Source organism: Budorcas taxicolor, chromosome 2 (assembly GCF_023091745.1).
Source record: "Budorcas taxicolor isolate Tak-1 chromosome 2, Takin1.1, whole genome shotgun sequence".
Classification (NCBI taxonomy): Eukaryota; Metazoa; Chordata; class Mammalia; order Artiodactyla; family Bovidae; genus Budorcas; species Budorcas taxicolor.
The window spans coordinates 159881531-159909522 of record NC_068911.1 but is presented as its reverse complement, the minus strand read 5'-3'; the positions used below and the strand labels follow the sequence as shown (position 1 = coordinate 159909522).

Below are 27992 nucleotides of genomic sequence, written 5' to 3'. Positions count from 1 at the left end.
CGTGGAAATACAAATTGTGAATTAAAAAGTAGGATTTTGATTCACATTTAGTGAGTAAAAAAAAAAAAAAAAAAAAAGCCACAGTTTTCTCCTCCCTTCCGTCCAAACCAAAAAACAACAGTCTCATCCCCCGCAGAAAAACCCTATGGCTCATGGTCATATTTGATGAAAAGCCTGAGGAATAATCCTATTGACACAAGAACTTTCAACTCCTTCAAATGCTATCTTAGTTAACAGTCTCAGTGATATTAGGAAAAGAAGTTTACAGGGTATTTTCATTCTGTGAACCCAGGAGAACTGATTAAACATGTGAGGAGAAAAGTCTGGAATACATGTAATTCTATTCAATCTGTCTCATGTTCTGTTTCCTGAGGAGTAAAAAGTTTTCTGAGATATTCAACCGTGAACTACAGAGTTCTTGTTTAATCTTCCATGAAGCTGGCTTTCACTTGGGAGAGTCTGATGACCACAAAGTCAGTAAATAAAGCTTTATTTAGTTCATTTACTCTTTAGACATTGTAGCCATGGTTTAACTGACCCAGGACTGCATAAATCATGTAGACCGCTCTCTCAGTCAGGAGGTACTAGGCTCTCGTCTTACATTTCTCCTTTCAGGCTTGTTTATAATAAAATAGTGCTTCCAGCAGGTTGAAATCAAAACCCAGTGGGAGTAAGTAACACATGTCTCTAGGGAATTTCAAACCAAGTATAACAAGAAGCCTCTTTATCCCAAAAATCTTTTAAAAAAGAACTAACCCATATTTGGACTTCAACCCATAGTAAGAAGTAATTTTATATGGTATAGTATTTACATTACATCATGCACATATATGTATCCATACATACATTTGGTTGAAACACAAATCTCACAAAGTAATATCTGTGGGGTATATGAGACACTCCCATTTCTATTCCATTCTTTTCTTTTGAAAAAAGAAAAAAAAAAGGTTTTAATGCTGGCCACAACTTCGCTGATATTGTGTCCTGTTGGTGGGTGATGGAGGCTGCAGTGTGCTGTACACTGTAACCCATTCTCCCTGTTGGAAGCTGGTTGAGATTTTTCCCTGGCCCTGGGGTGAGACAGCAAGCAGGCAGCTTTCAGGTTCATTCTAAGTCAGGTCTAAGCAACGTTATAAAGACAAGATGGCAACCAACTCCATAGGAGGACATGTTCATTTTTTTTTAAGGACACCCATGTATGCAGCCTTTATTATACCTATTCAATTTTGTAATCATCTATAGTATTTACCTTGAAGTTTTGGAGTCAAACACCTATGATTGAATCCCAACCTTCACAATCAATGTAGTGTGGTGAAAAAGTGACGTGTTTATACAGTGAACTAACATTTCTTTAGCCACCTGATGCGAAGAGCTGACTCATTTGAAAAGACCCTGATGCTGGGAAAGATTGAGGGCAGGAGGAAAAGGGGACGACAGAGGATGAGATGGTTGGATGGCATCACTGACTCGATGGACATGGGTTTGGGTGGACTCTGGGAGTTGGTGATGGACAGGAAGGCCTGGCTTGCTGCAGTTCATGGGGTTGCAAAGAGTTGGACATGACTGAGCGACTGAACTGAGCTGAACTGAACTTGTAGTGCTTACAAGCTGTGTAATCTTGGACACTTAGTAACTCTCTGTTCCTCAGTTTTCCCATCTGCAAAATTGAGTTCTTGTTACAGTTGAAAGAAGTAATATGTATAGTTTTTAGAATACAACTTGGCATAAAGACTCACTATGTTAGTTATTATTAGCATTTCTTATACTGGGCCTAAATTCACTGTGCCTTATCTGTAAGGTACAACCTTTACAAGTTGTTTGAGGAGTAAAGCTAATGTCTGAAAATATATGTAAAGCCTCAGCACATATGCACACAAGAATGAAAGCCATCTATTTACTTTGGGTGCTACATTACTGATGACAAACGGGGTTCCAATTGTCTGTTGCTAAACAAGTAACCCCAAACCTAGTGGTTTAAAACAACATCCAGTATATACCCTTCACTCTTTCCATGGTTCAGGAATTCAGGAGGCATAAACCCAAGTGATTCCAGAGCAAAGGTTTTCATCTAGTTATAGCTGTAGACTAGCTGGAACAGAAACGTGAGGACTGGCCAGGCATCTCTCCCATTCGTCTCTCATATAGTCTCGGACCTTGCTGTGTGGCTCTGCACTAACTTAGACTTCCTTACAGCATGGTGGCTTCCAGGTGATAATGTTGCTTCCATGGTGGTTCAGGACTCCAGTCCCAAGCATTTCAGCTCACAAGGCAGAACCTGAATCGTCTTTAAGAATCTGGCCTGGGAAGCCATACAGCGTCACTCCCACCAAAGTTGATTAGTTAGAACAGTCACCAAAGGCTGCCACATTGCAGGGAAGAAGGACCTCCACTTCTTGCTAGGAGAGTGTCAGGGTTCTGCAAGAGTGTGAGATGCAAGAGTGTGAGATGCAAGAGTGTGAGATGCAAGAGCTACCAGGACGCCATCTTTAATAATGACCATCTTCCATTCGAGAGATTGTGGTACTACGTGTGCTTAGGAGGAAGCAGCTAGGAGAAGTGGTTGCTATCATATGAGGGCTTCTGGCTGTCTTTTAGCCAAAGCTGTCAGTATGGGGTGGGTGCAGTAGGGTATCAAGGGGAGGCAGGATTCAGCTGCTCCTGCATTACTTTGACTTCCCCTGAACACAGTGAATATTACATTGACCTCCCCTGAACTTCCAATCCTTTGCTGAGAACTTGCTATAGCCAGATACTACATTAAGGTCCTTATGTGGATTATTTTGTTTCATCCTCATTAGAAGCCTCTGAGGAAGATGTAGAGAATTAAATAAGTTACATAACCTACTTTGGTACCTGTGGTTGGAGAGACAGAGGCCAGGTTCAAATCTAGCATCTCTATGCTTTCCACCAAGCTACATGGTTATAGTATTTTACCTCTACATAGATAATTACATGAGTCCAATTTTCGGCTGTTAAGAAAGTATGCTCCCCATTTAATTTGAGCATAAAACATTAGAAGACTATCTCCATATACGCGTATTGCTGCTTATATGGAGCTGCTGCTGCTGCTCCTGCTGCAGCTATGAGTATGCTGCTCATACTGCTGCTGCTGATAAGTCGCTTCAGTCGTGTCCAACTGTGCGACCCCATAGATGGAAGCCCATCAGGCTCCCCCATCCCTGGGATTCTCCAGGCAAGAACATTGGAGTGGGCTGCCATTTCCTTCTCCAGTGCATGAAAGTGAAAGTGAAGTCACTCAGTTGTGTCCGACTCTTAGCGACCCCATGGACTGCAGCCCACCAGGCTCCTCCATCCATGGGATTTTCCAGCAAGAGTACTGGAGAGGGTTGCCATTGCCTTCTCCTAGTCAATGATAATTATACAAACAAAGTGCTTAAAATTATATGCTAGATACCTATCTGAGGGCTACCCTAAGAGTTCAGATGGTAGAGTATCCACTTGCAATGCAGGAGATCTGGGCTCGATTCCTGAGTCAGGAATATCCCCTGGAGAAGGAAATGGAAACCCATTCCAGTATTCTTGCCCGGAGAATCCCATGGACAGAGGAGGCTGACGGTCTACAGTCCATGGGGTTGCAAAGTGTCAGACACAACTGAGCAACTAACACACACACACACACACACACACACACACACACGCACAGATGCCTGTCTGCATGATTTAATGCATTACCTCATTTATTTTCTCCTTATTTAAAAATTTTATTGAAGTATAGTTGCTGTACAATATTACAAGTTATAGGTGTACAGTATCAGTCAGTCAGTTCAGTTGCTCAGTCGTATCTGACTCTTTGCAACCCCATGGACTGCAGCACGCCAGGCCTCCCTGTCTGTCACCAACTCCCAGAGTTTACTCAAACTCATGTCCATTGAGTTGGTGATGCCATCCAACCATCTCATCCTCTGTCATCCTCTCCTTCTCCTGCCTTCACTCTTTCCCAGCATCAGGGTCTTTCCTAATGAGTTAGTTCTTTGCACCAGGTGGCCAAAGTATTGGAGTTTCAGTTTTAGCATCAATCCTTCCAATGAGTATTCAGGACTGATTTTCTTTAGGATGGACTGGTTGGATCTCCTTGCTGTTCAAGGGACTCTCAAGAGTCTTCTTCAGCACCACAGTCCAAAAGCATCAACTCTTCAGTGCTCAGCTTTCTTTATAGTTCAACTCTCACATCCATACATGACTACTGGAAAAACCATAGCTTTGACTAGATGGACCTTTGTGGGCAAAGTAATGTCTCTGCTTTTTAACATGCTGTCTAGGTTGGTCATAACTTTTCTTCCAAGGAGCAAGTATAGTGCTTCACAATTTTAAGGATTATGTGCCAGTTATGGTTATTATAAAATATTGGCTATATTCCCCATTTTGTACAATGTATCTTTGTAGCTTATTTTATACGTAATAGTTTGTCACTCCCTACCCCAATATTGCCCCCCCTCCTCACCTCTCCCCTCCAGTAACTACTAATTTGTTCTCTGTATCTTTAAATCTGCTTCCCTTTTTTTATATTCAGTAGTTTGCTGTATTTTTTAGATCCCATGTATAAATGATATCATATAGTATTTGTTTTTCTGTGAGCTCATATTTTAATTCACTGAATGTGTTGATATGTTTGTTCAGGTTCAGTTCAGTTCAGTTCAGTCGCTCAGTCGTGTCTGACTCTTTGTGACCCCATGAATCGCAGCATACCAGGCCTCCCTGTCCATCACCAACTCCTGGAGTTCACTCAGACTCATGTCCATCGAGTCAGTGATGCCATCCAGCCATCTCATCCTCTGTCGTCCCCTTCCCCTCCTGCCCCCAATCCCTCCCAGCATCAGAGTCTTTTAGGTTCTATCAAATTATCAAGGTGGAAAGACTTTAAAAGTAAATTTAATTAGATAATATATACTACTTTCCCAATAATTCCAAAGAAAGGACAAAAAGTAAGAAAATTTGATTCCCCAAATCTTTCTTATTACCACTTGTGTTCTTGTTTCAAAGGAGTTGAGGCATTTTGATGGCTGGGATACTTGGTATTATTTTATTTTATATATATATATATATATATATATATATATATATATTTTTTAACTTGGTTATTTTTAAACTGCAATTTTTTTTTCCTTAAAAAAATTCCACAGCCTAACAACTGAGCGACTGAACTGAACTGAACTGAAGAAAGATGTACTGATTTTTATTTTTTCCACAGAAAAGTTTTTTTGAGAGTATTAATGTGAGATTATCTAAGTAGATGTGGTTTTCATTCTTGATTTCTCTTGAAGGCATGACGGGACCTCCTGGGCCACGAGGGTTTCCTGGTCACCCCGGATTTCCAGGGGCAGCTGGTGTTCCTGGGAGAGCTGATTCTGCTCCAGGAAAACCAGGCAACCAGGGACCAACCGGGCTGCCTGGGGTGCCGGGACTGCCAGGACCTCCAGGATCAGATGGTAAAGTGCTCTTCATTCGCATTTCATAACATTTACGTTACATTTGATATTTGCAGTATCATCCAGAAAATGTGACTTTCCAAATTTTTAAAAAGTTGTCTAATATTTTATAAGCCATGTTAGTATTATTAACAATATAAAAACGTCAACTGATATTGACCTAGCACATCAATTAAAGTATGTGGAAATGTTTGGTTGAGAATTTAAGTGTGATGATAGAATTTTGTAAATTAGCACAGTTTTTATTTTTTGAATATAGTTTTTGTTTTATGAGTCATATGCAGACCAGACTTAAGAGTCAAACAGCTCTATAAAGCCTTTTGTGAAAAATAACCATCCCAGAATCTCCTATTCTGTCCACCCCAGGGGCAATTATTTCCACACAGTTAGCTAAATCTTCTGTTATTTGTATGACCATTTAGCAAACATGTGCCGCTATTTCCTAATTTTTCGGTTTGAGCATTATCGTTTGACTTTCCTGTCCACAGATGAATGTCCCTCTTTCCTTGCCACACAGGCACATTTTTTATTTCTACAACCTATCAGTACAGTTATCATCATTATTTTAGTTAAATATTCAGTATCTATACTGAAGGATTGTATAAATGTTACTCATTGGTTTAGTCATAAAATAATATGTATTACTCTTGTGCTTTCCCAGCATGGCATTTAGTTAATAATTGTCTTAACATTCTTTTTGTGTGTTTGCTTGGTTTTCAATATACTTATTGCTAATTCAACCTCAAATCATCGAAAATTGTATAAATCTCTTAATCATATATTCTAACTCATTACCAGTGTTATCTCTTTGAATAAGTCTCTTCTGGAGCTTTATGACTGTTCAAGTTAGGTCAGGTTCCAATTTCATAAGCTGATGCTAAGATCCTGCCTTGAGATCTTCCTTCATCGTTATCCTAGGAATTGTGTCTCTACCTCTCTGTCTGTCTCTGCCTCTCTTTCTTTGGGTTCTTTTCTCCCCACAACTCATATATTTCTTCGGTCGCTTTCGGTTCAGTTCAGTCACTCAGTTGTATTCAACTCTTTGTGATCCCGTGGACTGCAGCACACCAGGCTTCCCTGTCCATCACCAGCTCCCAGAGCTTATTCAAACTCATGTCCATCGAGTTGGTGATGCCATCCAACCATCTCATCCTCTGTCCTCCTGCCTTCAATCTTTCCCAGCATCAGGGTCTTCTCCAGTAAGTCAGTTCTTCACATCAGGCGGCCAAAGTATTGGAGCTTCATGTTCAGCATCAATCCTTCTGATGAATATTCAGGACTGATTTCCTTTATGATTGACTGGTTTGACTCCTTGCAGTCCAAGGGATTCTCAAGAGTCTTCTCCAACACCACAGTTCAAAAGCATCAGTTCTTCAGTACTCAGCTTTCTTTATAATCCAACTCTCACATCCACACATGACTATTGGAAAAACCATAGCTTTGACTAGATGGACTTTTGTGGGCAAAGTAATGTCTCTGTTTTTTGATACACTGTCTAGGTCGGTCATAGCTTTTCTTCCAAGGAGTAAGCATCTTTTAATTTCATGGCTGCAGTCACCATCTGTAGTGATTTTGGAGCCCAGGAAAATAAAGTATGTCACTGTTTCCATTGTTTCCCCATCTATTTGCCATGAAGTGATGGGGCCGGATGCCATGATCTTCATTTTCTGAATGTTGAATTTTAATTCAGTATTTTCACTCTCCTCTTTCACCTTCATTAAGAGGCTCTTGTTCCTTTTCGCTTTCAAGCAAAAGGGTGGTGTCATCTGCATATCTGAGCTTATTGATATTTCTCCCAGCAATCTTGATTCCAGCTTGTGCTTCATCCAGCCTGACATTTCTCATGATGTACTCTGCATATAAGTTAAAAAAGCAGGATGACAGTATACAGCCTTGACGTACTCCTTTCCCAATTTGGAGCCAGTCCATTGTTCCATGTCCAGTTCTAAATGTTGCTTCTTGACCTGCATACAGATTTCTCAGGACCAGGTAAGGTGGTCTGGTATTCCATCTCTTTCAGAATTTTCAGTTTGCTGTTATCCACACAATCAAAGGCTTTGGCGTGGTCAATAAAGCAGAAGTAGATGTTTCTGTGGAACTCTTGCTTTTTTGATGATCCAACAGATATTGTCAATTTGATCTCTGGTTCCTCTGCCTTTTCTAAAACCAGCTTGAACATCTGGAAGTTCTCAGTTCATGTATTGTTGAAGCCTCGCTTGGAGAATTTTGAGTGTTACTTTACTAGCGTGTGAGATGAGTGCAATTGTGCAGTAGTTTGAGCATTCTTTGGCATTGCCTTTCTTTGGGATTGGAATGAAAACTCACCTTTTCCAGTCCTTTGACCACTGCTGAGTTTTCCAAATTTGCTGGCATATTGAGTGCAGCACTTTCACAGCATCATCTTTCAGGATTTGAAATAGCTCTACTGGAATTCCATCACCTCCACTAACTTTGTTCATAGTGATGCTTCCTAAGGCCCACTTGACTTTGCATTCTAGGATGTCTGGCTCTAGGTGAGTGACCACACCATCTTGGTTTTTTGGATCATTAAGATCTTTTCTGGATAGTTCCTCTCTGTATTTTTGCTACCTCTTCTTAATATCTTCTGCTTCTGTTAGGTTCATACCATTTCTGTCCTTTATGGTGCCCATCTTTGCATAAAAGTTTCCCTTGTATCTCTAATTTTTTTGAAGAGATCTCTAGTCTTTCCCATTCTTTTGTTTTCCTCTATTTCTTTGCATTGATCACCAAGGAATCATTCTTTGGAACTCTGCATTCAATTGGATATATTTTTCTTTTCTACTTTGCCTTTCACTTCTCTTCTTTTCTCAGCTATTTGTAAGGCCTGCTCAGACAACCATTTTGCCTTTTTGAATTTCTTTTTCTTGGGGATGGTTTTGATCATGGCCTCCTGTACAACATCACGAACCTCCATCCATAGTTCTTCAGGCACTCTGTCTATCAGATCTAATCCCTTGAATCTATTTGTCACTTCTACTGTATAATTGTAAGGGATTGATTTAGGTCATACTTGAATGGTCTAGTGGTTTTCCCTTCTTTCTTCAGCCTTGTCTGTTGGTTTACTCTCTAATGATGCTTTGTGAGAAAGTCTATAAGTTTGGGATATTTGAAATACCTTTTTTCTACTGTGAAATTTGATTGATAGTTTGGTTGAATATAAAATTCAAGATTGCAATCATTTTTCCCTTCAGGTTTTTGAAGGCATTTTCCTTTCTTTCTTTTTTTTTTTTTTTTAGTGTTGTTACTAAGAAGTTCAATAATCTTTAGATAGTTGATCCTTTGTTTAAAGTCTCTTTTTTCTCTGAAAGCTTCTAGGAATTTTTCCTTGTATTCAATGTCCATAAATTTCACAGTGATTTACCTCAGTGTGGGTAAATTTGCAGGCACTCAGAGCAGTTTCAATTGAACACAAATCCTTCATTTCTGGGAAAATGTCTTGAAGTAATTTTTTTGAAAATATTCTGTGCTTTTTCCCTCTTACTTTCTATTTCTGGACTCAATATATTTGTTTCAGAATCAATCCTATACATCTCTTTTTCAAATTTTCACCTATTATCTTCATCTTTTTATTTTTCCTAACACTTTCTGGTAGACTTCCTCAATTCCATATTCCAACTCTGTTTCTGAACTTTTAAATTTCTGCTTTCATAACCATATTTTTTTTTTAATTTCTGAGAATTTTGTTGTTGGTGTTGTTCTCTCTTAATGTATCTTTTTACAGCAGCTGTTCACGTCTCAGGGATGAAATGCCTTCCTTTATCTGCTTTTTAAACTATATAATTTATTTTTTAAAGATTTCTTCTTAATGTATTGTCTGTTTTCTCTTATTTGAGGGAGTTTGTTTTTTCCTGCTGCAATTTTTAAGAAGGAGTTCTTAACTATTTAGCTGTTTCTTTGACCAGTCAACCTGTGTGGGGCCTCACTGTCATTCTGCTTCAGAGGTACCAATTCCTGAACTTTAGGAGAGATTTTTCAGTCAGCTATGCTCTTTTTATACTTCCCCCACAGCCTGCTTGGAGTTCAGCTTTTTAAAATCTGCTAAATCTTTATATATATATATATATATATATATATATATTTTTTTTTTTTTGCTGTTGTTTCCTTTCTTTTGCTGTTTCTTTGTCTTAAAGAATTCTGTCATTTTATAATATTCTTTTACTGTCTGTTTGGAGAGAACAAGGAACTTACTGTTTGTACTTTACCTGTCATCTTTGATCAGATATCTCTGAATTTTTGCTTTTATAAACTCTGCTTTATGCTTTCTTTATTAGGTAATTATTGATAATTGAATGGGGGAAAATGATCTGTGCCATACACTGATTCTTACTTTATTTCTTTTGTTTTGGTATATTTGTTTGTTTTTTTTATTCCCTACCTTACCCTACAATCCATTAAATTAGGGCTGAGATTAGGGATGGTTTTAATCAGTGGTTATGGTACCAGAAGCTTGCTGTGACAACTGTATGGTCTGTTTATATACATATTCTTATATCAGAGAGAAAGAATCTTAAGAAAGGAGTGGAAGAAAGAATGGGGGTAAGGGGATGATTGAAGTATGAGAGACACTTCTACTTGTTTGGTAGTAGATGTTCACAAAAATTGTGTGATTCTCTCTGTACTCCCCTATCCCACTGTGAAGTTGTATATTGTACTGTTGGGCAACCTGGACCACAAGGAATAAAAGGCAAAGTGGGTCCTCCAGGAAGACAAGGCTCCAAAGGAGAAAAAGGCAAGTATTCCTCCAAGTAGAATTTCTAGAAAAAAACAGCATGTGGAGGGTTGGGGGGCATTATATGACATGTACAGTGTGGCCTTTCGTTTAGGTTTTTTACTCTCTTTAGTTACCCCTGTGAGTACCTAACTCATTGTGTGCTTGTGACATGATTAGACCTTGCCAAAAAGTCAAATCCGTATTTTAGAGTATAAAGCAGACATTTATCTGCCATGAGATTTGTCTCAAAGCGGTGACTCTTTTCCATGAGATCCTCTCGATTCCTTGAAAAAAGCAGACATAGGACAGTTTTGATCTTCAATTTCAATTTCTCTCTGTGGGTCCCATCTTTCCTAGATTCATCAAATGCCTCTAGCTCTCTGTTTCTACACTAAATTGTTTGGTGCGTTTTTGACCAACGGAGTCAGGCAGGTATGAGAGCTGAGCAATTTGATTATCCTAATGGTATTTTTCAGACTAAAAATCCTGATGAGTAGAAAATGCATTTAGTGAATTATCAACTGTGATATGCAGTGCAGTCAATAATCCTCTTTACATATTTTATTTGGATTCTTTAAATGTTCAAAGTTTATACTCTAACCAATTTTAGTTAATTTAGTTATACTCTAACTTAATTTTAGTTTTTTTTCAGCAGGAACCAAATTAAGAGATTATTTTTTAAGGAGGATCCAAATAAGAGCTACCTAAACTTTTAAAAATTAGAAATTTTCTTATTTTCGAAGTTTCTGCAATAGAATTCAGCATTAGCTTTCCCCCTTGATTTTACCAGGGTGAATTTTTTAAGACACGGAACACCCCATTGTCTAGAACAATATGTCCACCCACATAGACCATAGCTACCGCCACATCATGCTTGGTACCCCGCCCCCATCCCATGTTGTCAGTTGTCTGTGATAAGAATTGTGTGCATCAGACCCTTTTTGTTCTTATTCACACTATTGGTTTTGTATAGTAAGGACTTTATTGGGATTTCATTCAGGAAATATAACAAAGCTGCCTTTTATCCTCTGTCTAGGGAGCTCAGGGCTCTGTGCCTGCCAGCCTGGTCCCATGGGCCCACCAGGCCCTCCAGGGCCTCCTGGGAGGCAAGGGAGTAAGGGAGACTTGGGGCTCCCTGGGTGGCTTGGAGAAAAAGGTTCCTCAGGCCCTCCTGGTGCCAAAGGATCTCCAGGGCCACCAGTGAGTAAATTCCCAGTTTTTTTTTTTAATCTTTTAACAGAGTGGTAATTCAGTTGTACCTCTCTCTAATTTGTAGTGCTATATATATGTTTTCAATATATGTATTGTATATATTGTAATATATATAATGTGATATATATTTTTTTTATGTTTTAAAATTTATTTTTATTGAAGTATAGTTGAATTACAATATATTATATGTTTTGAGTCTATAAGTACATTAATGGCAAAAAATTATCTCTGTCCTTTTATTCATCCATTCATCATTCATTTGTTCAGTCAATTGCTTATTGAGCACCTACTATGTTCCAGGTGCTATTCCAGATGCAGCAGGGACCAGAACACAATCTCCGCCCTCCGGGGGCCCCTTCTCTGTGGGGAGAATACACACATCATGACAGATAGACAAGTGAACGTACTGTATGGTCGACGGCAATAAAGTCCCTTGCCATCCAGTGTGCTTTGAGTGGAGAGAATGAGGGGCAGAGTAGCAGTTGAAGTCAAAGAAATGGCTGGAGGCTAGGAGGGGTTGGAGAGCATAGGGTTTTGTAGAAGGGCCGGCTTAGAACTTGTACTCTGAATGCCGTGGAGCAGCTGGTGGAGAATCTTAAGGAGGGATAAATCTGACATTAGTTTTAACAGTATCACACTGGTAGCTTTGTTAAGGACAGACCAGAGAGGATAAGGCAATGCCACCCCACTCCAGTACTCTTGCCTGGAAAATCTCATGGATGGAGGAGCCTGGTAGGCTGCAGTCCATGGGGTTGTGAAGAGTCAGACACGACTGAGCGACTTCACTTTCACTTTTCACTTTCATGCATTGGAGAAGGCAGTGGCAACCCACTCCAGTGTTCTTGCCTGGAGAATCCCAGGAACGGGGGAGCCTGGTGGGCTGCCATCTGTGGGGTCGCACGGAGTCGGACACGACTGAAGTGACTTAGCAGCAGTAGCAGCAGCAGAGAGGATAAGGGAGGAAGTAGGAAGATTTAGCTGAGCGATTGCTCCAGTAATCCTGGTGAAATATGAAGGTGGACAGGTTTCCATATTAATGTTGGGTGTGGAGGGAGGTGGTCGGATTCTAGATATATTTTGACCACAGAGCCAACAGACTGGCTGTGAGACCAGACATGGGATATGAAAAGTAGAGAAGTGAAGGATAGAGCCAAGATGGGGGGACAGCGTGAAGAGTAAGCATCGGGTAAGAAAGGATGCAGAGCCATTGGGCACATTTTAAGTTTGAGGCACCAATTAGACAAGCAAGTGGAAGTGTTGAGTAGAATCTGAGATGATTCAAGTGAAGGATCCAGATGAGCAATCAGCCTGGAGCTATAAATATTGGCTCCGTCAGAGCTTACATGATGTTTTGTGCCAGAGAGTTGGTGAGATCTTGCCGTGACTCATTTGCTGACCGTTCCAAGTGCCCAATGTGTCCATTACAAGTGCCCTGGGTTAAGGCTGTCCCTCTGAATAAGATCAGTGCCCTCCAGGGCACTCCTCTGGAGGCTGGAGACAGCCTTTGTTACAGAGGCTTAATCTTGGGGTGGCATGGGACCCAACCCTCAGCCCCAGTGTACTCTTTTCCATTTCCCTCAGGAAATCTTGGGAAAATAAGATCCCAGTTTCAGAGCCTTAAGTGAAGGTTTTTGTTTCACTCTTCCCACACCCCAGTTGTCACATTAGCAAAGTCAACTCAAGGAGAAGCTACATCCTTCATACACATATGTTGAGTGAACGCGGTTGTAATTACTAAGTATTTTGCATTTTATAGTCTGATTTTTTTAATTCAACCTTTTTTTCATAGTCATTTTTCTGTGTCGTTACTTAATCTTCTTAGTGAAGGTTTTATTGACTCTAAATTTTTTCCTGCCTTCACACTGAGTTGCTTCTCAAAGCTAGCATCTTGGATTGTGAATTACAGGTTCATCTAGGGTTATCCTGGCAAAAGTTTATGCAATTCAGTGTCTCCAGGGCTTACCTCTTTAATGTTTTTAAATTTTTAATTTATATTGAAGTATAGTTCATTTACAATGTTCTATTAAACTGGCCATATTTCTGATGTCTTTGTTCTGTATATGCTTCTGTCCATTTGACTTCTGTGTATTAAATTCATCAAGTTGGGATCACAGTTAGGGACCAGGTTCACACCATGGGGCACAGGAAAGGAAAGGAGGGAGCGAGGGATGAACAAAAGGACCCACAGACAGGGCACTCTTGCTCCTCCGTACATCTCTCTTCTGCTGATCCCTGGCCCCAGCAGCCACAGGTTGGTGGCAAAGTACCAAACAGAAAAATAGGTTTACGTTCTCTGCCATTTTTCTCTGTGATTGGACCAAAGCTTTAAATTCATTGCCTCAGCCTGAGAGCACTTCCTAGGATGGGAGTTTCCCACCAGGATGCTCTAGTGCAAGGCAGAGGGCTCAGGAGCTCGTGGACCAAGCTTCACACCCCAACTCTGACACTGGTGATCTCTGCGGCCTTCCTGGAAAATCTATATCCCATCACCTGTCCTCCAGGGTTAGTAGGAATTCAGTTCAGCCATGCATTGAGAGCTGTCACACACCAGTGAACCAGATGACCAGGGTCACTGGCCCTGAGGAGCTGCAGGGCAAACCAGAGGTCACAGACTGACAAGGGCCAAACCTCTGGCAGTTTTGGTTTTATCCTCACAGTCTTTCTTTTTGTATTCTTCATATGAGATCTGTGGCTGCCTTTGAGAAACTGGAAGTTCATTAACACAGGTCAATGTATTCCCGCTGCTGCCACAAGCTGAGAGGTGGTCATGCCTATGAGAGGAGGTTGGGGTGCTCTAGTCTCCACTATGCTCTTTTGCCTGCTTCTCAGAAGGGCACAGCCCCCTGATGGGCATCAACGGCTGAAGTCCCTGCTTTGGCTTCATATAAAATAACTGGTACATGCCTGGCGGAGAGGTCTTCTTTGTTGCTGCTGAGATTTTGTTGTTGTGTTAACCTTTGCCCTGGAAGTATTTTAGGTTCCACATTTGTTTCACTGGAATCCAAGGCCATGAAGGCAAGATGGTTTTGTTAACTATAGTGTCTTCTGTACCCAGAACAATGCCTGGCAACTTGTAGGTTCTCAGTAAATCTCTTCATCAAAATCTAAACACAGCGCTGGTAATGTTTTTTTTCCCCTTACTAGCTCAACTAAGTCTATGATCTGACTCTAATACTTAAAATTCTACACCTGCAGAGCATTAGAACTGTTTGTCCTAAGTCTCCAGTGTGCTGGCTAATAAACTTCTCAGACTCCAGGGTGAATTTGATCTTTAGGGTGATAGTGTAGGTCTTCCCTGGTGGCTCAGACAGTAAAGAATCTGCCTGCACTGCAGGAGACCTGGATTCGATTCCTGGGTCGGGAAGATTTCCTGGAGAAGGAAATGGCAACCCACTCCAATATTCTTGCCTGGAGAATCCCATGAACAGAGGAGACTGATGGTCTACAATCTGTGGGGTTGCAAAGAGTCCATGGGATCGCAAAAGTAAACTGTTCAGACTCCCAGGGTGAGTTTGATCTTTAGGGTACCCCGGTCTTGTTTATTTAAGCTTGCCACTGTCAATCTCTTTCTGGAGAGAAACTGGTTCATGTGCTCTGGGAATAGCTTTCTGTCATGATAGTTCAGGTACTAGAAGGACATTTTCATTAACCAACTTTTGGATTGGATGCTGTCTGCCATACACTTTGGCCAGTCTCATTGTTAACTTAAGGCTTAGCATAGACAGTAAAAGTAAGAATTAAGACAATGAACACTTCACCTATATTCCCACTTTATGATTTCTAAAGCTCTTCTCTTGTCTGTTTCTACAAAGAATTTTTTTCAGCTCTCCCTTCTGGACATCATTACACACAGGATGGTGTCCTAGAATGATATTTTTGGGAGTATTGAGTGCTGTGTGCAAAGTGATATTTTCTTTACACTAAGTGGCTCCCAACTGTTTGGTCCACTTTAATTTTGATACCTGTTGTGTACATTTTAGGCTGTTTCTTCTCTCACTGAGCCTGCCATTGTGCTTATTTCCAGTGGCACCTCTATTAGTTTGTGAGTTCACTGCTCACAAACTAATAGAAACCAAGCAAAAAGATAATGAAGTCTGCCAGAGCATGTTGTTAGATTGTATGAAGATAAGACAAAGTAGCATCTGCATAAGCAAAGCAAATATTCCATTAGTCATTTTTACTTCCTTCCAGATTCTTATCTATGTTTCTTGATTATTGAAGTCATTAGATAAGTGACCTTAAGCTATGTACAGTGTGTTTCTATAATTGTATTTACTGTAATGCTTGGTCATTCTAATATACCAAAAGTAGGATAAAAGATTTTTGAGATAGCTTAATATTTGATAAAACTTAACGCTTACAAAACCATGACCCAAATAGTCCAGTCTTAGAGCAGTGTTGAGATCAAAAGATAATAAACCCATTGGCCAAAACTAGTTGTTTACTTGTCATAAAGTGGAAATACATTGATTACAGAAAGTGTTCTTATTTTGCCTTCTCTTGTTCATCAGTGTTCATCAGTATCACAGTTGTTTTCATCCCTAGGAACTTGCATCCCTCACGTCTGCATTCAACTCCAGTGGCAGCTCTTTTTTTTAATTGTTGAATTTTTTGGCTACACCTTGCAGCATGTGGGATCTTAGTTCTCTGACCAGGAATTGAACCCTCTGCATTGGAAGCACAGAGTCTTAACCACTGGACCACCAGGGATGTCCCTAGTGGCTCAGAAGGTAAAGAATTTGCCTGCAATGCAGAAGACCTGGGTGTGGTCCTTGGGTTGGTTGGACACTACTGAGTGACTAACACCTTCACTTTCACCAGGGAGGTCCCTCTAGTGGCAGCTTTTGTGGTTGCTTCCCCGCCTTTTCTTCCCAATTCTACACTGCAACACCCAAAATAGTCAATTTTTTTATTATAAATTATTTTGAGATGCTTTTATTTTATGACTCCCCAAAAGTTGCACAATCATACAGAGAGGTCCCATGAATCCTTCACCCAGCTTCCCCCAATGATATCTTGTTGTTGGTTAGTCGCTAAGTAGTGTCTGACTCTTTTGTGACCCCATGGACTGCAGCATACCAAGCTCCTGTCTACGGTATTTCACAGGCGAGACTACTAGAGTGGGTTGCCATTTCCTCCTCCAGGGAATCTTCTGGACCCAAGGATTGAACCTCTGTCTCTTGCATTGGCAGGCAGATTCTTTACCACTGAGCCACCAGAGAAGCCCCCAGTGATATCTTATTTAAACAGAGTACATTGCCAAAACCAAGAAACTGACAATGATATCTATCGATCCCAGTGCAGAGTTTATTCAGATTCCACCAGTATTACATGCAGTTCAAGAACCTCAGTTTTGTAAGGCAGGGAGGAAAGAGAATGATACCAATGGTGCCAAACTAGAATCTGGAACAGGTGACTTAGAAGGACAGAGGAGAGAGGTTGGAGGTATTCAAATAACTTTTGAAACTTTTGACTCATCACAGTTAAACTGACTTGTTCTTCTTTTCACCAAGGGAAAACCTGGTGCCTCAGGACTACCTGGCAACAAAGGAGAAAAAGGTGACATGGTTGTATCGAGAGTGAAAGGTGAGCATAATCAATCACTTTGCTCCCTGCCATTTTATGAATGATGTATGAACCATTCTTTTGCATTAATTTTCCCTGTGACCTAAGATCAATTCTGTAATTCGATTTGAGATTGTTGAGATTGCTTAAACATATTCCCTGCCCTTCAGAGTCTTGTGAATGTTGAGCCTAAATCCTCTGTATCTTATGTGAAAACACAAATACTCCTTTAGTCACATACTCAAATCCTCTTTGTTGTGTATTGGGTTTGATGGAAATAAGACCTCGTTTGACTTGTCCAGTGTTTATTCACTGCACTGTAGAATCTTGTATTAATCAAGAAAGTTTGGGGGGACTTCCCTGGTGGTCCAGTGGTTAAGACTTCACCTCCCAGTGCAGGGGATGCCAGTTTGATCCCTGGTTGGCGAACTAAGATCCCACATACTGCAGGGCAACTGAGCCTGAACGCTGCAACAAACATGACCCAACAAAGTCAAATAAATATTTTTTTTTAAAGAATATTTTGGTTGTCAGTGACAGAAACCCAGCTTGAAGTAGTGTTTTTAGAAAAGTAATTTATTGACTTACCTGAGAAAAATTTGAAAGGTTAGATGTATGATTTGCGCTGGGATGCCTGCATTGGAAGGCTGTCTTGGCTTCTTGTATCTTTCATTGTGCCATCTGCATTTTCTCCCCATCTGGTTTTCTCTTGGCTATGGGTACATGACCGCAGGTGGCTCCAAGTTCACGACCAGAGGTGAAAGAGAGCTCAACTTCTTTTTGCTCCAGTTAGGGAAAAAAGTCCAGGAAGGACTGGATTAGCCTGGGGCACATGCCCAACCATGGACCATTTCCCCATTCACTAACTATGGCCAAGGGCTGGGTACCAAGTTTGGCATCACACAAGCTGAGGAAGATGCTGTAGAGACTGGCACCTCCACACACGATCTCTTTGTCAGAATGAGAAAAGAAATGCTTCTCAAATAAGAGAATCAGCGGGTTTGGCCACTGTCAATCTCCCCTCTGATTTTTCCATGATTGTCTTTGTGTGACTTTAGTCAGCTGAGACACTCCAGGGAATCTCTACCTGCCCATGCAGAGTCAAGGTCATTGCCTTTATTTTTAGTCCTTTGTTTCCTTTCACCTTTGCTCACTGCTGAGAAGGACTTAAATCTTTTGGCCTTTGTTCCCAGGACACAAAGGAGAAAGAGGGCCTGATGGGCCCCCTGGACTTCCAGGGCAGCAGGGACAACACGGTCGAGATGGATATGCTGGAGAAAAGGGAGACCCAGGGCTGCCTGTATGTATAATTCTCCTGCGGTAGAGTTTCACTCATATGGTCACAAAGCATCCCGGTTTAAAAAGCTAAACTCAGTAGAGTGTCAACATGCTGCAAATCAGAGTCACCTTTGATTTACTGCCACCAGAAGATGGTTGTTATAAAGATATGGCATATTGCAGATGGTCTAAGATCCTGAGTGGTGGTTCATCATGGCAAGACGTTCTGTCTCTATTCTTTGTTTTATTTTCACGGTGTTTATTTCCTTCTGGGACCCTTGTCTCTGTGAAGCCCCCACTGGTTTCAGGTCTGTTCAGTTGACTCTGTAGGGTGGAGGATACACACAGGTCCTGAGAACTGCCTGCAGTTCTGTTTCCTGATGGAGAAGCAAAGTGGCAAACAAGAAAGGAGGCACTAGGGCAGATCTACTGGGTGGACACATTGGCTGATGCAGGGTCCCACGAATAAACGGCATTTTCTGCATTTTTCAAACATGCTTTGGATGGAGATTACATGTAGCTAATGAAATTCCTAAGAAAAGACTATGAGACATAATGTAGGGGATATGGGTTCGATCCCTTGTCAGGGAACTAAGATCCCACATACCTCAGGGGCAAAAAACCAAAACAGAAAACAGAAGCAATATTGTAACAAATTCAATAAAGATGTTAAAAATGGCCCACATCAAAAAATCTTTAAAAATAAAAGATGTAACACACATAACTTTCTGTATTTGAGGCATAACACACACACCTGAAGAACATATGCTGTATATGTCTGTAAAAAATCTAGGGTAAACACTTTAAATTACACTTGCTATTAAGTAACTTCTGGAATCACTGGCTTTCTGCATGCGTTTCTGTAGCCTATGGTGACAATGATAGCTTTGTGTTCATGGCCTTTCAAAGACTGATGATTGACTTGTGATGCAAATGTTCCCAGGGTGATCACGAAGATGCAGCCCCAGGTGATAAAGGGCCTCCTGGACCGCCAGGCCCCCCTGGCCGAGCGGGACCTAGGGGGCCCCCAGGCCTGGAATTTCCTGGCCCCCCAGGAGAGAGAGGGCAGCCAGGAGCTCCAGGCTGGCCAGGCAACAGGGGTCCTGATGGTCGGAAGGGTCAGAAAGGTAACTTTCAATGTTCTTGTGGCAGAATGTCAGGTGCAATTATGGAAATTAAAGTGAGCCTCTCTTCTGAGCAGAGATATTATAGCTGTGGCAGAACCTCTAAAATAAAATGCCTACAAGTTGCTGTTCAAACCTTGAATGTTGTCAAATAAAAACATTACAGCACAATCAATATTTAAAACAAGTCTTTAAAATGCTAAGCTGTCTTTGCTGTTTTACTGGTTTGGCAACTTGCCTTTCATTCATTTCTCCATATCACTGTGGACAATCTGACTGTGTTTAAAATGACATATGTGTATATATTCAAAATCTCTCTTTTTTACAGTCTTTTGAGATAATTTGTAGTATTTTAATAAAAAACAAAACCAACATTTCATTTTAAAATACAGTATTGCCCATGAAAACCCATTTGTAAGCATTTTAGGGAGGGAAAAAAGTGGTCTTTTAACTATATTTGACAGTTATTTGAATTCCAAACAAGAAAATGATTTGTAGTTTTATAGCTGAAAACTTTTAAAAACTTGGAAAAAGATTTATTTAAGATTTTCTCTTTTGTAATATGTACATGTATCTTCGGTTACATAGTTAATTGTGGAATTTTATAATATAATAATATCTTTGGGTCTTGTTTTGATGACATAGACAAATACCTCAAAATTTGATATGGATTAAGATTATGGTCTGTGACCATCAAAATCATCTAGCATGATTTTTATTCATGTGGTTCATTTTTTATTTGACAGCATTTAGTGTAATACATTAGGAGATATAATTTCTATTAAAAGGGGAACATTGCATTTTAAAGGAGAAGAGAACTCAGAGGCACAACTTTGAAGTTTTTTTTTCTCTAAATAAAATGAGGGATGACAAAAACCACACTGCAGGGTCATTAGGAAAACAAGAGAGAGAGAATGTATTTGAAACATGGCAGGCCCTCAAAAAATGGCATTTTTAAATTAATCTCTCTCCCAGTCTATTTTTCTTTGGGTACAATTCCTCTATATCCAGAGCCAAATCTTGGAATCTCAGTGTAGGATGCTTACTACTGTTCTGTGATTTATCAGAGCTTCTGACTCCATTGTATTAAGCATCCATGGACCCATAAATTTATTATTTTCTATACATTATTAATGAAACTATTTCTTAGAATCAACATTTTCCTTATTCCCCTTTTGTTTATTACTGTTCTGTCAGTTGAAGTTCAGATTTCAGGATAGATCTTCTGGAAATTCAAAATAAAAGTAATTTAAGTGACCTAATGATGGCCAGGAGTCTTTTTTTTCTTTTGAATGTCACATTTTCTGTATGAAAAAGCATTTTGATCAAGCTGTTATTGAGACTTGCATTGATCTATCAATTGTATGAATGTCACTTTTTTTTTTTTTTTCATTCCAGGTGATACAATTCCTTGTAATGTAACATACCCTGGGAGGCCAGGCCCTCCAGGTTTTGATGGTCCTCCAGGTACTATCAAGGGGAAGTTCCCGTCATACACATTCTCAGAGTAAAAGAGCCTGCAAGCCAGATAAACCAATAGCAGATCCTCAGGGAGTTCTTCAGGCTATTTCTACATTGATTATAAAGTCGGGACTCTGGGGAAACAGGATTTGTAGGCATTACCCCTAAGTCCCCTGTCTACCAAACACACTCTGAATAATATTTCTGTGCAGCAAAATTTACCTTGATTTGATCACATATCAGCAAAACTTACTGCCCTTTTAACACAAAAACTAAACATTTTAAAACTCTATCTTTTATTTACCTCTGCCCAGAGAGTGAAAAAATTGCTTACTAATTTTAAATTTTACTCTATTCTGCTGTCCAAAAGACCCAGATTTCTGAGACATTCTGAGAAATGCCCACACATCTACACCCCAACTATACTTTTATACAATCATGTCACTTGACTCAAGCACTTATTTATGGCTGAATTTAACCCAAAATATATATAAGGGATTTTTTCCTAATTCTTTTAAACTGAGTGGGCCAAAAAGTTCATAACATCTTATAGAAAAACCTGAACAAACTTTTCGGCCAACCCAATATTTATTCAGAGTTCACTTAAATTGATCCATTAAGTACTAGCATAGCCACTAGAGGTCACCTTTTTGTTCTACGTCACTACAGAAATTATTTAAAGGTTGAATGATGAATGACCTTTTATTGCCCTCTGTAACCACTAGCTTGCACCCCAGTAATGTGTAACAACCTCCAAATTGCAGTAGGCGTAATAAATCATATTTATTTTCTCTCATATGGGTCTGTAGCTGACCTCAGATGATCTCTGTTGACTTGGTCCCTGGCTCCAGGTCAGATCAGGTCTGCAACATGTACCTACCTCTCTGCGGTGCCAGGGTGTGCCCTGCTCCTGTGGCTGCAGAAATGCAAGAGGGTGGGGGCCAGCTTCAGCGGCACACTTCATACCTCTCATTACTTCATGGTGTTTGTTAGGATCCTTTTGGCCAAAGCAAATCACATGACCAAGCCCCAGATCAAAGTATGGGACATACAGGCCACCCACCACAAGATGGTAGCTAGTGGAGGTGTAATTTTGTATCTGTGGAGTGAAGAATTGTTGGTTGATTCACTGAATGCTCATTTTCGCATTGAATGGTACTGTCATGGATAGATATATTTGTCACTCAGTTGTATCCGACTCTTTGTGATCCCATGAACTGTAGCCTGCCAGGCTTCTCTGTCCATGGGCTACTCCAGGCAAGAATACTGGAGTGGGTAGCCATTCTTTCTCCAGGGGATCATCCTGACCTGGGGATCAAACCTGGGTCTCCCACGTTGCAGGCAGATTCTTTACCTTCTGAGGCACCAGGGAAGCCCCTAAGGATGGATAAAAAAATGCTAATGATTACTTTCAGCAGCTTCAGCCTCAAGGGAAGCGAACACGCAGAGTTTCAGTTAGCAGTTGTTAACTCCTTTGAAATCCATAATTTATAAGTTATTTTAGCTGAGATAGCTCCTAGTAAGAAATCAGAGAAAATTTTAAAAAACTCAATTCCTTTTGCAGGTACTTTTTGCCTGTACTTCATATGAGGGCAAATAGTAAATGCAGGGAAATGGATTTGGTCTTTATTCTGGTGTTTTCTCATCAAGCTACCCACTGGCCACCACCTCTGTCCTCTTAGAAGGAAGGTTGTACTCATGAATTTGTGTTTGAGACTCAGCGGGGGAAGGTACCGAAAGGTTCATCTGAATGGTGGTGTACATTCTTTAGTGTATGGCTTCTGAGAAAGGAACTTAATACACATCTCTATGAAATACGGTTTAGAGCACATGACATAAAATGACTGTATAAATATGGCTAGAGCTTCCCTGGTGGCTCAGCGGTAATCAGTCTGCCTGCCATGCAGGAGACACAGGAGATGTGGGTTCGATTCCTGGGTCAGGAAAATCCCCTGGAGGAGGGCATGGTAACCCACTCCAGTGTTCCTGCTGGGAAAATCCCATGGACAGAGGAGCCTGGGGGGCTACAGTCCGCGGGGTCACAGACTCAACTGAGCAACTGATGAGGCAAATGCAGGCAACACTTTTACTTCCATAAAGTAAAAATATCCTAAGAAAGATTTAACATAGTTTTGGGGTTTTTTTTAAGTCACCTTATTTTGTTCTCATTTGCTTTGTGTTTTACTGAGTCTGTGTTTGTTGTTATTGTTTAGGTCCAAAGGGACTCCCAGGTCATCGGGGTGCTCCTGGGCTGAGGTGTTTGGATGGGCAAAAGGGTCAACGTGGCAAACCAGGAATCTCAGAAAGACCTGGTCCACCTGGTAAATAAGAGCTTTTCATTTAGAAATGTCTGGTTACCTCTAAACTGGATGATCACCGTCAGCAAATGGCCCAGGGATCTGTATGTGAGTGGGGAATGGGTTTGTTTTTTTTTTTTGATACATTAAGCACTTAGCTATGTTTTGATAACTTCTGGGTATGATACTTTTGTGACTTTTCAGGGCTCCTTAAGCCTGGAGCATGAGTTATAGGCTATTACTGGTCTATGTTGTTAGAAACTGCTCAGTCTAGACAGTTTGCCAGTAAATGAAAGCAATGTGGAAACATCATTGGCTTATAGGAAACACAGTTACGATTTATTTTTCAACAACAAAAACCCCAAATATTGCTTATTAAGTTTCCCTTTAATTTTAGTAAGTACCCCTGTATTTTAAAATAATGTGTTTTTAATTAAAGTAGTATTCTTACACGTGTGTTGATTTTATATTTGTACGTGTAAAAATTTAAACGCTTTTCTGTTGGATAGGTTTCCGTGGTGATACAGGAGAACCAGGTTTGGGAGGTGAAAAGGGGTCCTCCTCTGTTGGGCCCCCAGGCGCTCCAGGTTCACCTGGAGTGACTGGTCAGAAAGGACCCCCAGGAGATCCTGCTATTGGTTACCCAGGACTCCCAGGAAAGAGCGGTCTTCCAGGAGCACCAGGGTCCAAAGGACTCAGAGGCGATGCCGGGCGTCCAGGGACCGCAGGTATGGAGGCTGCACTGTCCCCTCGGTCCATAAAGCCAAGTCCCTGAACAGGTCCCTGAAGGTTGTCTAGACTGTTTCACCTTAAAAATCTAGCATGTTAAATGCTCACTCGAGCGTCTTGCCTCATCTATGGGCAGTGGCTCATTTCTAATAACCTGCATCCCCAGGGTTGCCTCTGCATTTTATTGGTTGGTTTTGAACCCATCTTACTGTGGCTCAGTCAGTTCAGTCTGATCCAGTGGCTACCAGATGTCCTCCTGCTTTGGACTCAGAACAGTTCTTGAGTGCTGAGGAGTAGGGACCCTGTGACCCTCCCGCTACCCTTGCCTGGCTGAGAGAGGGCAGGGCAGAATGCCAGCAGATGCATGGCATTTTACAGCAGATGCGTGTAAGAGGCATGCCGTATTAAGTGGACAGGTGACAGGCTGGAGGGACTTTCATTCCAGCAGGGCTTCCGGGCAGGGCAGAGAAACTGAAGACAGGGAGATGGCCCCTGGCACTGATTCACATTCTTTTCTGAAATCACTTTGGATTCTTCAGGATCCCCAGCAGAGGCTTTCAGATTTTAATGTACTTAAAAATAACCCAAGGTGGGGGTAAGGATCATTAACATCATTGTCTTCTGGGCTCCAGTCTCAGAAAGTGATTCATGGCATCAGAATTGCATGGAACCCAGCACTCCAGTCTGAACTTTAGTCCCTGAAGGCTGATGACCAAAAGTGGACCCCAGACCAGACTTTCACAAACACTCTCTAGTTCTTTTCTAACAATGGGTGGGCCTGTATTTAATAGGTACCCAGGACAGTACTATACAATGGTACAGGGAAGATGGAGGGCCAGGGAGTAAGTCACATTCTTTGTCCTCAAGGAGCTTATTCAATGAAGAAGTGAAGTCGCTCAGTCGTGTCCGACTCTTTGCGACCCCATAGACTGCAGCCTGCCAGGCTCCTCTGTCCATGAGATTTTCCAGGCAATAGTACTGGAGTGGATTGCCATTTCCTTCTCCAGGGTATCTTCCCAACCCAGGGCTCGAACCCGGGTCTCCCGCGTTGTAGACAGAGGCTTTACTGTCTGAGCCACCTAAACCAGAAACATTCATAAACAGAAACCCACTTAATTGGAACAGAACAAGATAATACATTATGTGAGTCAATGAAAATAATTTTGACCCAGTAATCCCACTATCTCACTTATGAGATGTATTTAACGCAAGTGTTCAACAGAATGTGAAAGTTAATATGAAAATACTATTGTAGTATTATCCACAATAGGGGAACAACTGAAAACGGTAAAGTAATATATATACACGCACACATGCTCACATACCACGCTCAAAGGTATACTATTCAGCTATAACAATTAATGTTTCCCAGGTAGCTCAGTAATAAAGAATCTGCCTGCCACGCAGGAGATGCAGGAGACATGGGTTTGATTCCCGAGTTGGGAAGATACCTTGGAGAAGGAAATGGCAACCAATTCCAGTGTTCTTGCCTGGAGAATCCCAGAGACAGAGGGACCTTGCAAGGCTACATACAGTCTGTGCGGTTGCAAAAGAGTCGGACGCAACTTAGCAATTGAGCAGCATTAACAATTAAAATTATATCTGTAAAGGCTACAATCAAATGGAAAATATTTGCATATCAACTTGCAATGTAAAATAATCCAACAACTGAAAGTGCTCTGTGATTACTATTTTAAAAATGCAATCACATAAACCAAAATACAATGAAAACTTGAAACAGTAAAACAGATTTTTAGGTTAGAATACAGAATTATGGAAGACTTTTTCCCCCTCCTGAAAATTATGGTATTGTCTTCTCAATATATAAAAATTTGAGAGTTCCAGTGATGAAATCACTTACAAAATGCAAATTCAGACAATGCACACAGGGTGTGTAAGCAGTGTGGATATTTGGTGGAAGGACTGCTGCAATTTTAGAGGTTAATTAAAATCAGGAAGAGCTACATTTTTTAAATTTGCATAAGCAACTTCTGTATTGTCTACATAACCTTACCAAGTAATCCTCATAGACAAGCATGGTTTTTGGGTGCACTTGGAGCTCACTACAATCTATGACAAGAAAATCCATTCAGAGGTGTAACTCATTGGAGCCCTGAGCCAGGATAAAATTTTTTACCTCCAGTTCTGATCCATACAAACACCATTGTAGGCCATCTGTATAGTTTATGCCCTGAGTGTCACAATGAACTGTGTCATTTCAGGGCCAGCTGGCATGCCCGGATTTCCAGGTCTCCAAGGTCCCAAAGGCCAAGAGGGAAATGCTGGGTTTCCAGGGATCCCAGGCCCACCTGGTCACTCCTGTGAAAGAGGTGCTCCAGGGATACCAGGGCAACCGGGGCTCCCCGGGGTTCCAGGCAGTCCAGGTAAGCATTGGCATGTATCAAGAACTGCTACAGGTATGGGATGTACCTACTTACAAAGGAATAACCTCACTTGTTGTTCTTTTGTGGGTGCTGACAGGAGCAAGACTCTAGGGTCAAGGACATTGTCATTCACAGCACAGCAAGTGGCATGAGCTTCTTGGTGACATTCCCCCATGTCACCCAAGTCTCTCTGGTGTGATATAACAACCTGGGGTACCATGGCTGTATAGTAGTACATTATTGACCGGAGATGTATTAACACATTTTTAGAGAGTGATTACGATTAACCTCACCATGTGAAGTTGTTAGAGCTGAAAATTGATCAAGAGTTCATTATACAACTTATTGTTATTATCATTCACATTATCCTGTGTTGGGTTTTTGTTCTAACCTAGTGTATATTATAAACCCAAGTTTATTACCATAAAATTTTAAAAATTAATGCATTGCAAAAATTTTGACTGAAGAAGAATTTTTTGGTGAATTTTATACAGGTACTTTCTCTGATTGTCCATGTTAAATATATAGTATTTTCTCAGGAGATGATAGTTGTTCAGAATGTAGTCCTGATTCAGACAATACGAATATTAGGCCAACAAAAAGACAAAAAACCTTAGTGACTGATTCTGACATGGCAAGTGAAACTGAAACTCATGGTACCAATACATGGTACAGGGTATTACAGGTGTGTCAGATGTAACTGGGGCTTCTCCAGTGGTTCAGCGGGTAAAGAATCCACCTGCAATGTAGGAGACAAGGGAGACACGCGGGTTTGATTCCTGGGTCTCCCCGGAGGAGGGCATGGCAACCAACTCCAGCATTCTTGCCTGGGAAATCCCATGGACAGAGCAGCCTGGTGCGCTACAGTCCATAGGGTCGAAGAGTTGGACACGACTGAGTAACTAAGCACACACTGAATGAAATAGCCAGCAAAGTGTTAGTGAAATAACAGAATTAATTTTTGGCCAGCCAAGATAAAAATCACTGGCCACAGGCGTTAGTTTCTGCAAAAATCCTCTGGTCAATAATGAGGTAACCTGCATGACAGCCTGCTTTTCTTACCAGAAAGAAAGTGAAAGTGTTTAAGTGTTAGTGGCTCAGTTGTGTTTGACTCTTTGCAGCCCCATGGACTGTAGCCCGCCAGGCTCCTGTGTCCATGGGGTTTTCCTGACAAGAATACTGGAGGGGGTTGCCATGGCTTCCTTTGGGGATCTACCTGACCCAGGAATCAAACCCACATCTCCTATGTCTCCTGCACTGCAGGCAGTTTGACTGCCACTGAGCCACCAGGGAAGCCCCAGTCTTCTTCCCAGGGAAGGTGCTAAATCACTGCCAATGCAACCTTGAGAATATTCCAGATAAGGGTGGGTCCAGACTCTGTGTTCTTGGCACACCCAGCAAGACATCATAGGAGCTCAAAGAGACCCATGGAAAACTATCTCTCAACACAGGGTGCCAGGGGGCTATTTCCAATGGGACCTTTATTTCATCATTCAGATTCTCATCTATTGTTTGGATCCTAACAGCATTTATCCAAATCCAGGAATATGCCTTCTTGAAGGAGCCGAATGAGATGAGAGCAAACTGTGCCGCTGGAGCTTTATTTTTACCACTGTAATACTGGATGACTTTGCTGTTTCCTGCAGTTCTCTCATTACAGGAAACAGCTTGGCCGAAATTCACTTGGCGGTAGCTTCATAAAGCACCTGGAATGTTTTCTTCTGTTAGTTCCCACCCTCTCCTCACCCTAGAGTAAATACAAA

At 41.1% G+C, this 27992-nt stretch overlaps 1 protein-coding gene across 1 annotated transcript in view; it reads left to right on the top strand.

The window, feature by feature from the left end:
• The window catches only part of COL4A4 (collagen type IV alpha 4 chain), a 131727-nt gene that overhangs the window by 52907 nt on the left and 50828 nt on the right, over positions 1-27992 (top strand). The window contains exons 19-28 of the mRNA XM_052663458.1: positions 5283-5447; positions 10108-10201; positions 11220-11379; positions 16905-16977; positions 18150-18256; positions 19178-19361; positions 20757-20825; positions 23033-23140; positions 23626-23844; positions 26068-26229. Of these exons, the coding sequence (XP_052519418.1) occupies positions 5283-5447; positions 10108-10201; positions 11220-11379; positions 16905-16977; positions 18150-18256; positions 19178-19361; positions 20757-20825; positions 23033-23140; positions 23626-23844; positions 26068-26229 (1341 nt within the window). The remainder of the gene's footprint in view (positions 1-5282; positions 5448-10107; positions 10202-11219; positions 11380-16904; positions 16978-18149; positions 18257-19177; positions 19362-20756; positions 20826-23032; positions 23141-23625; positions 23845-26067; positions 26230-27992) is intronic.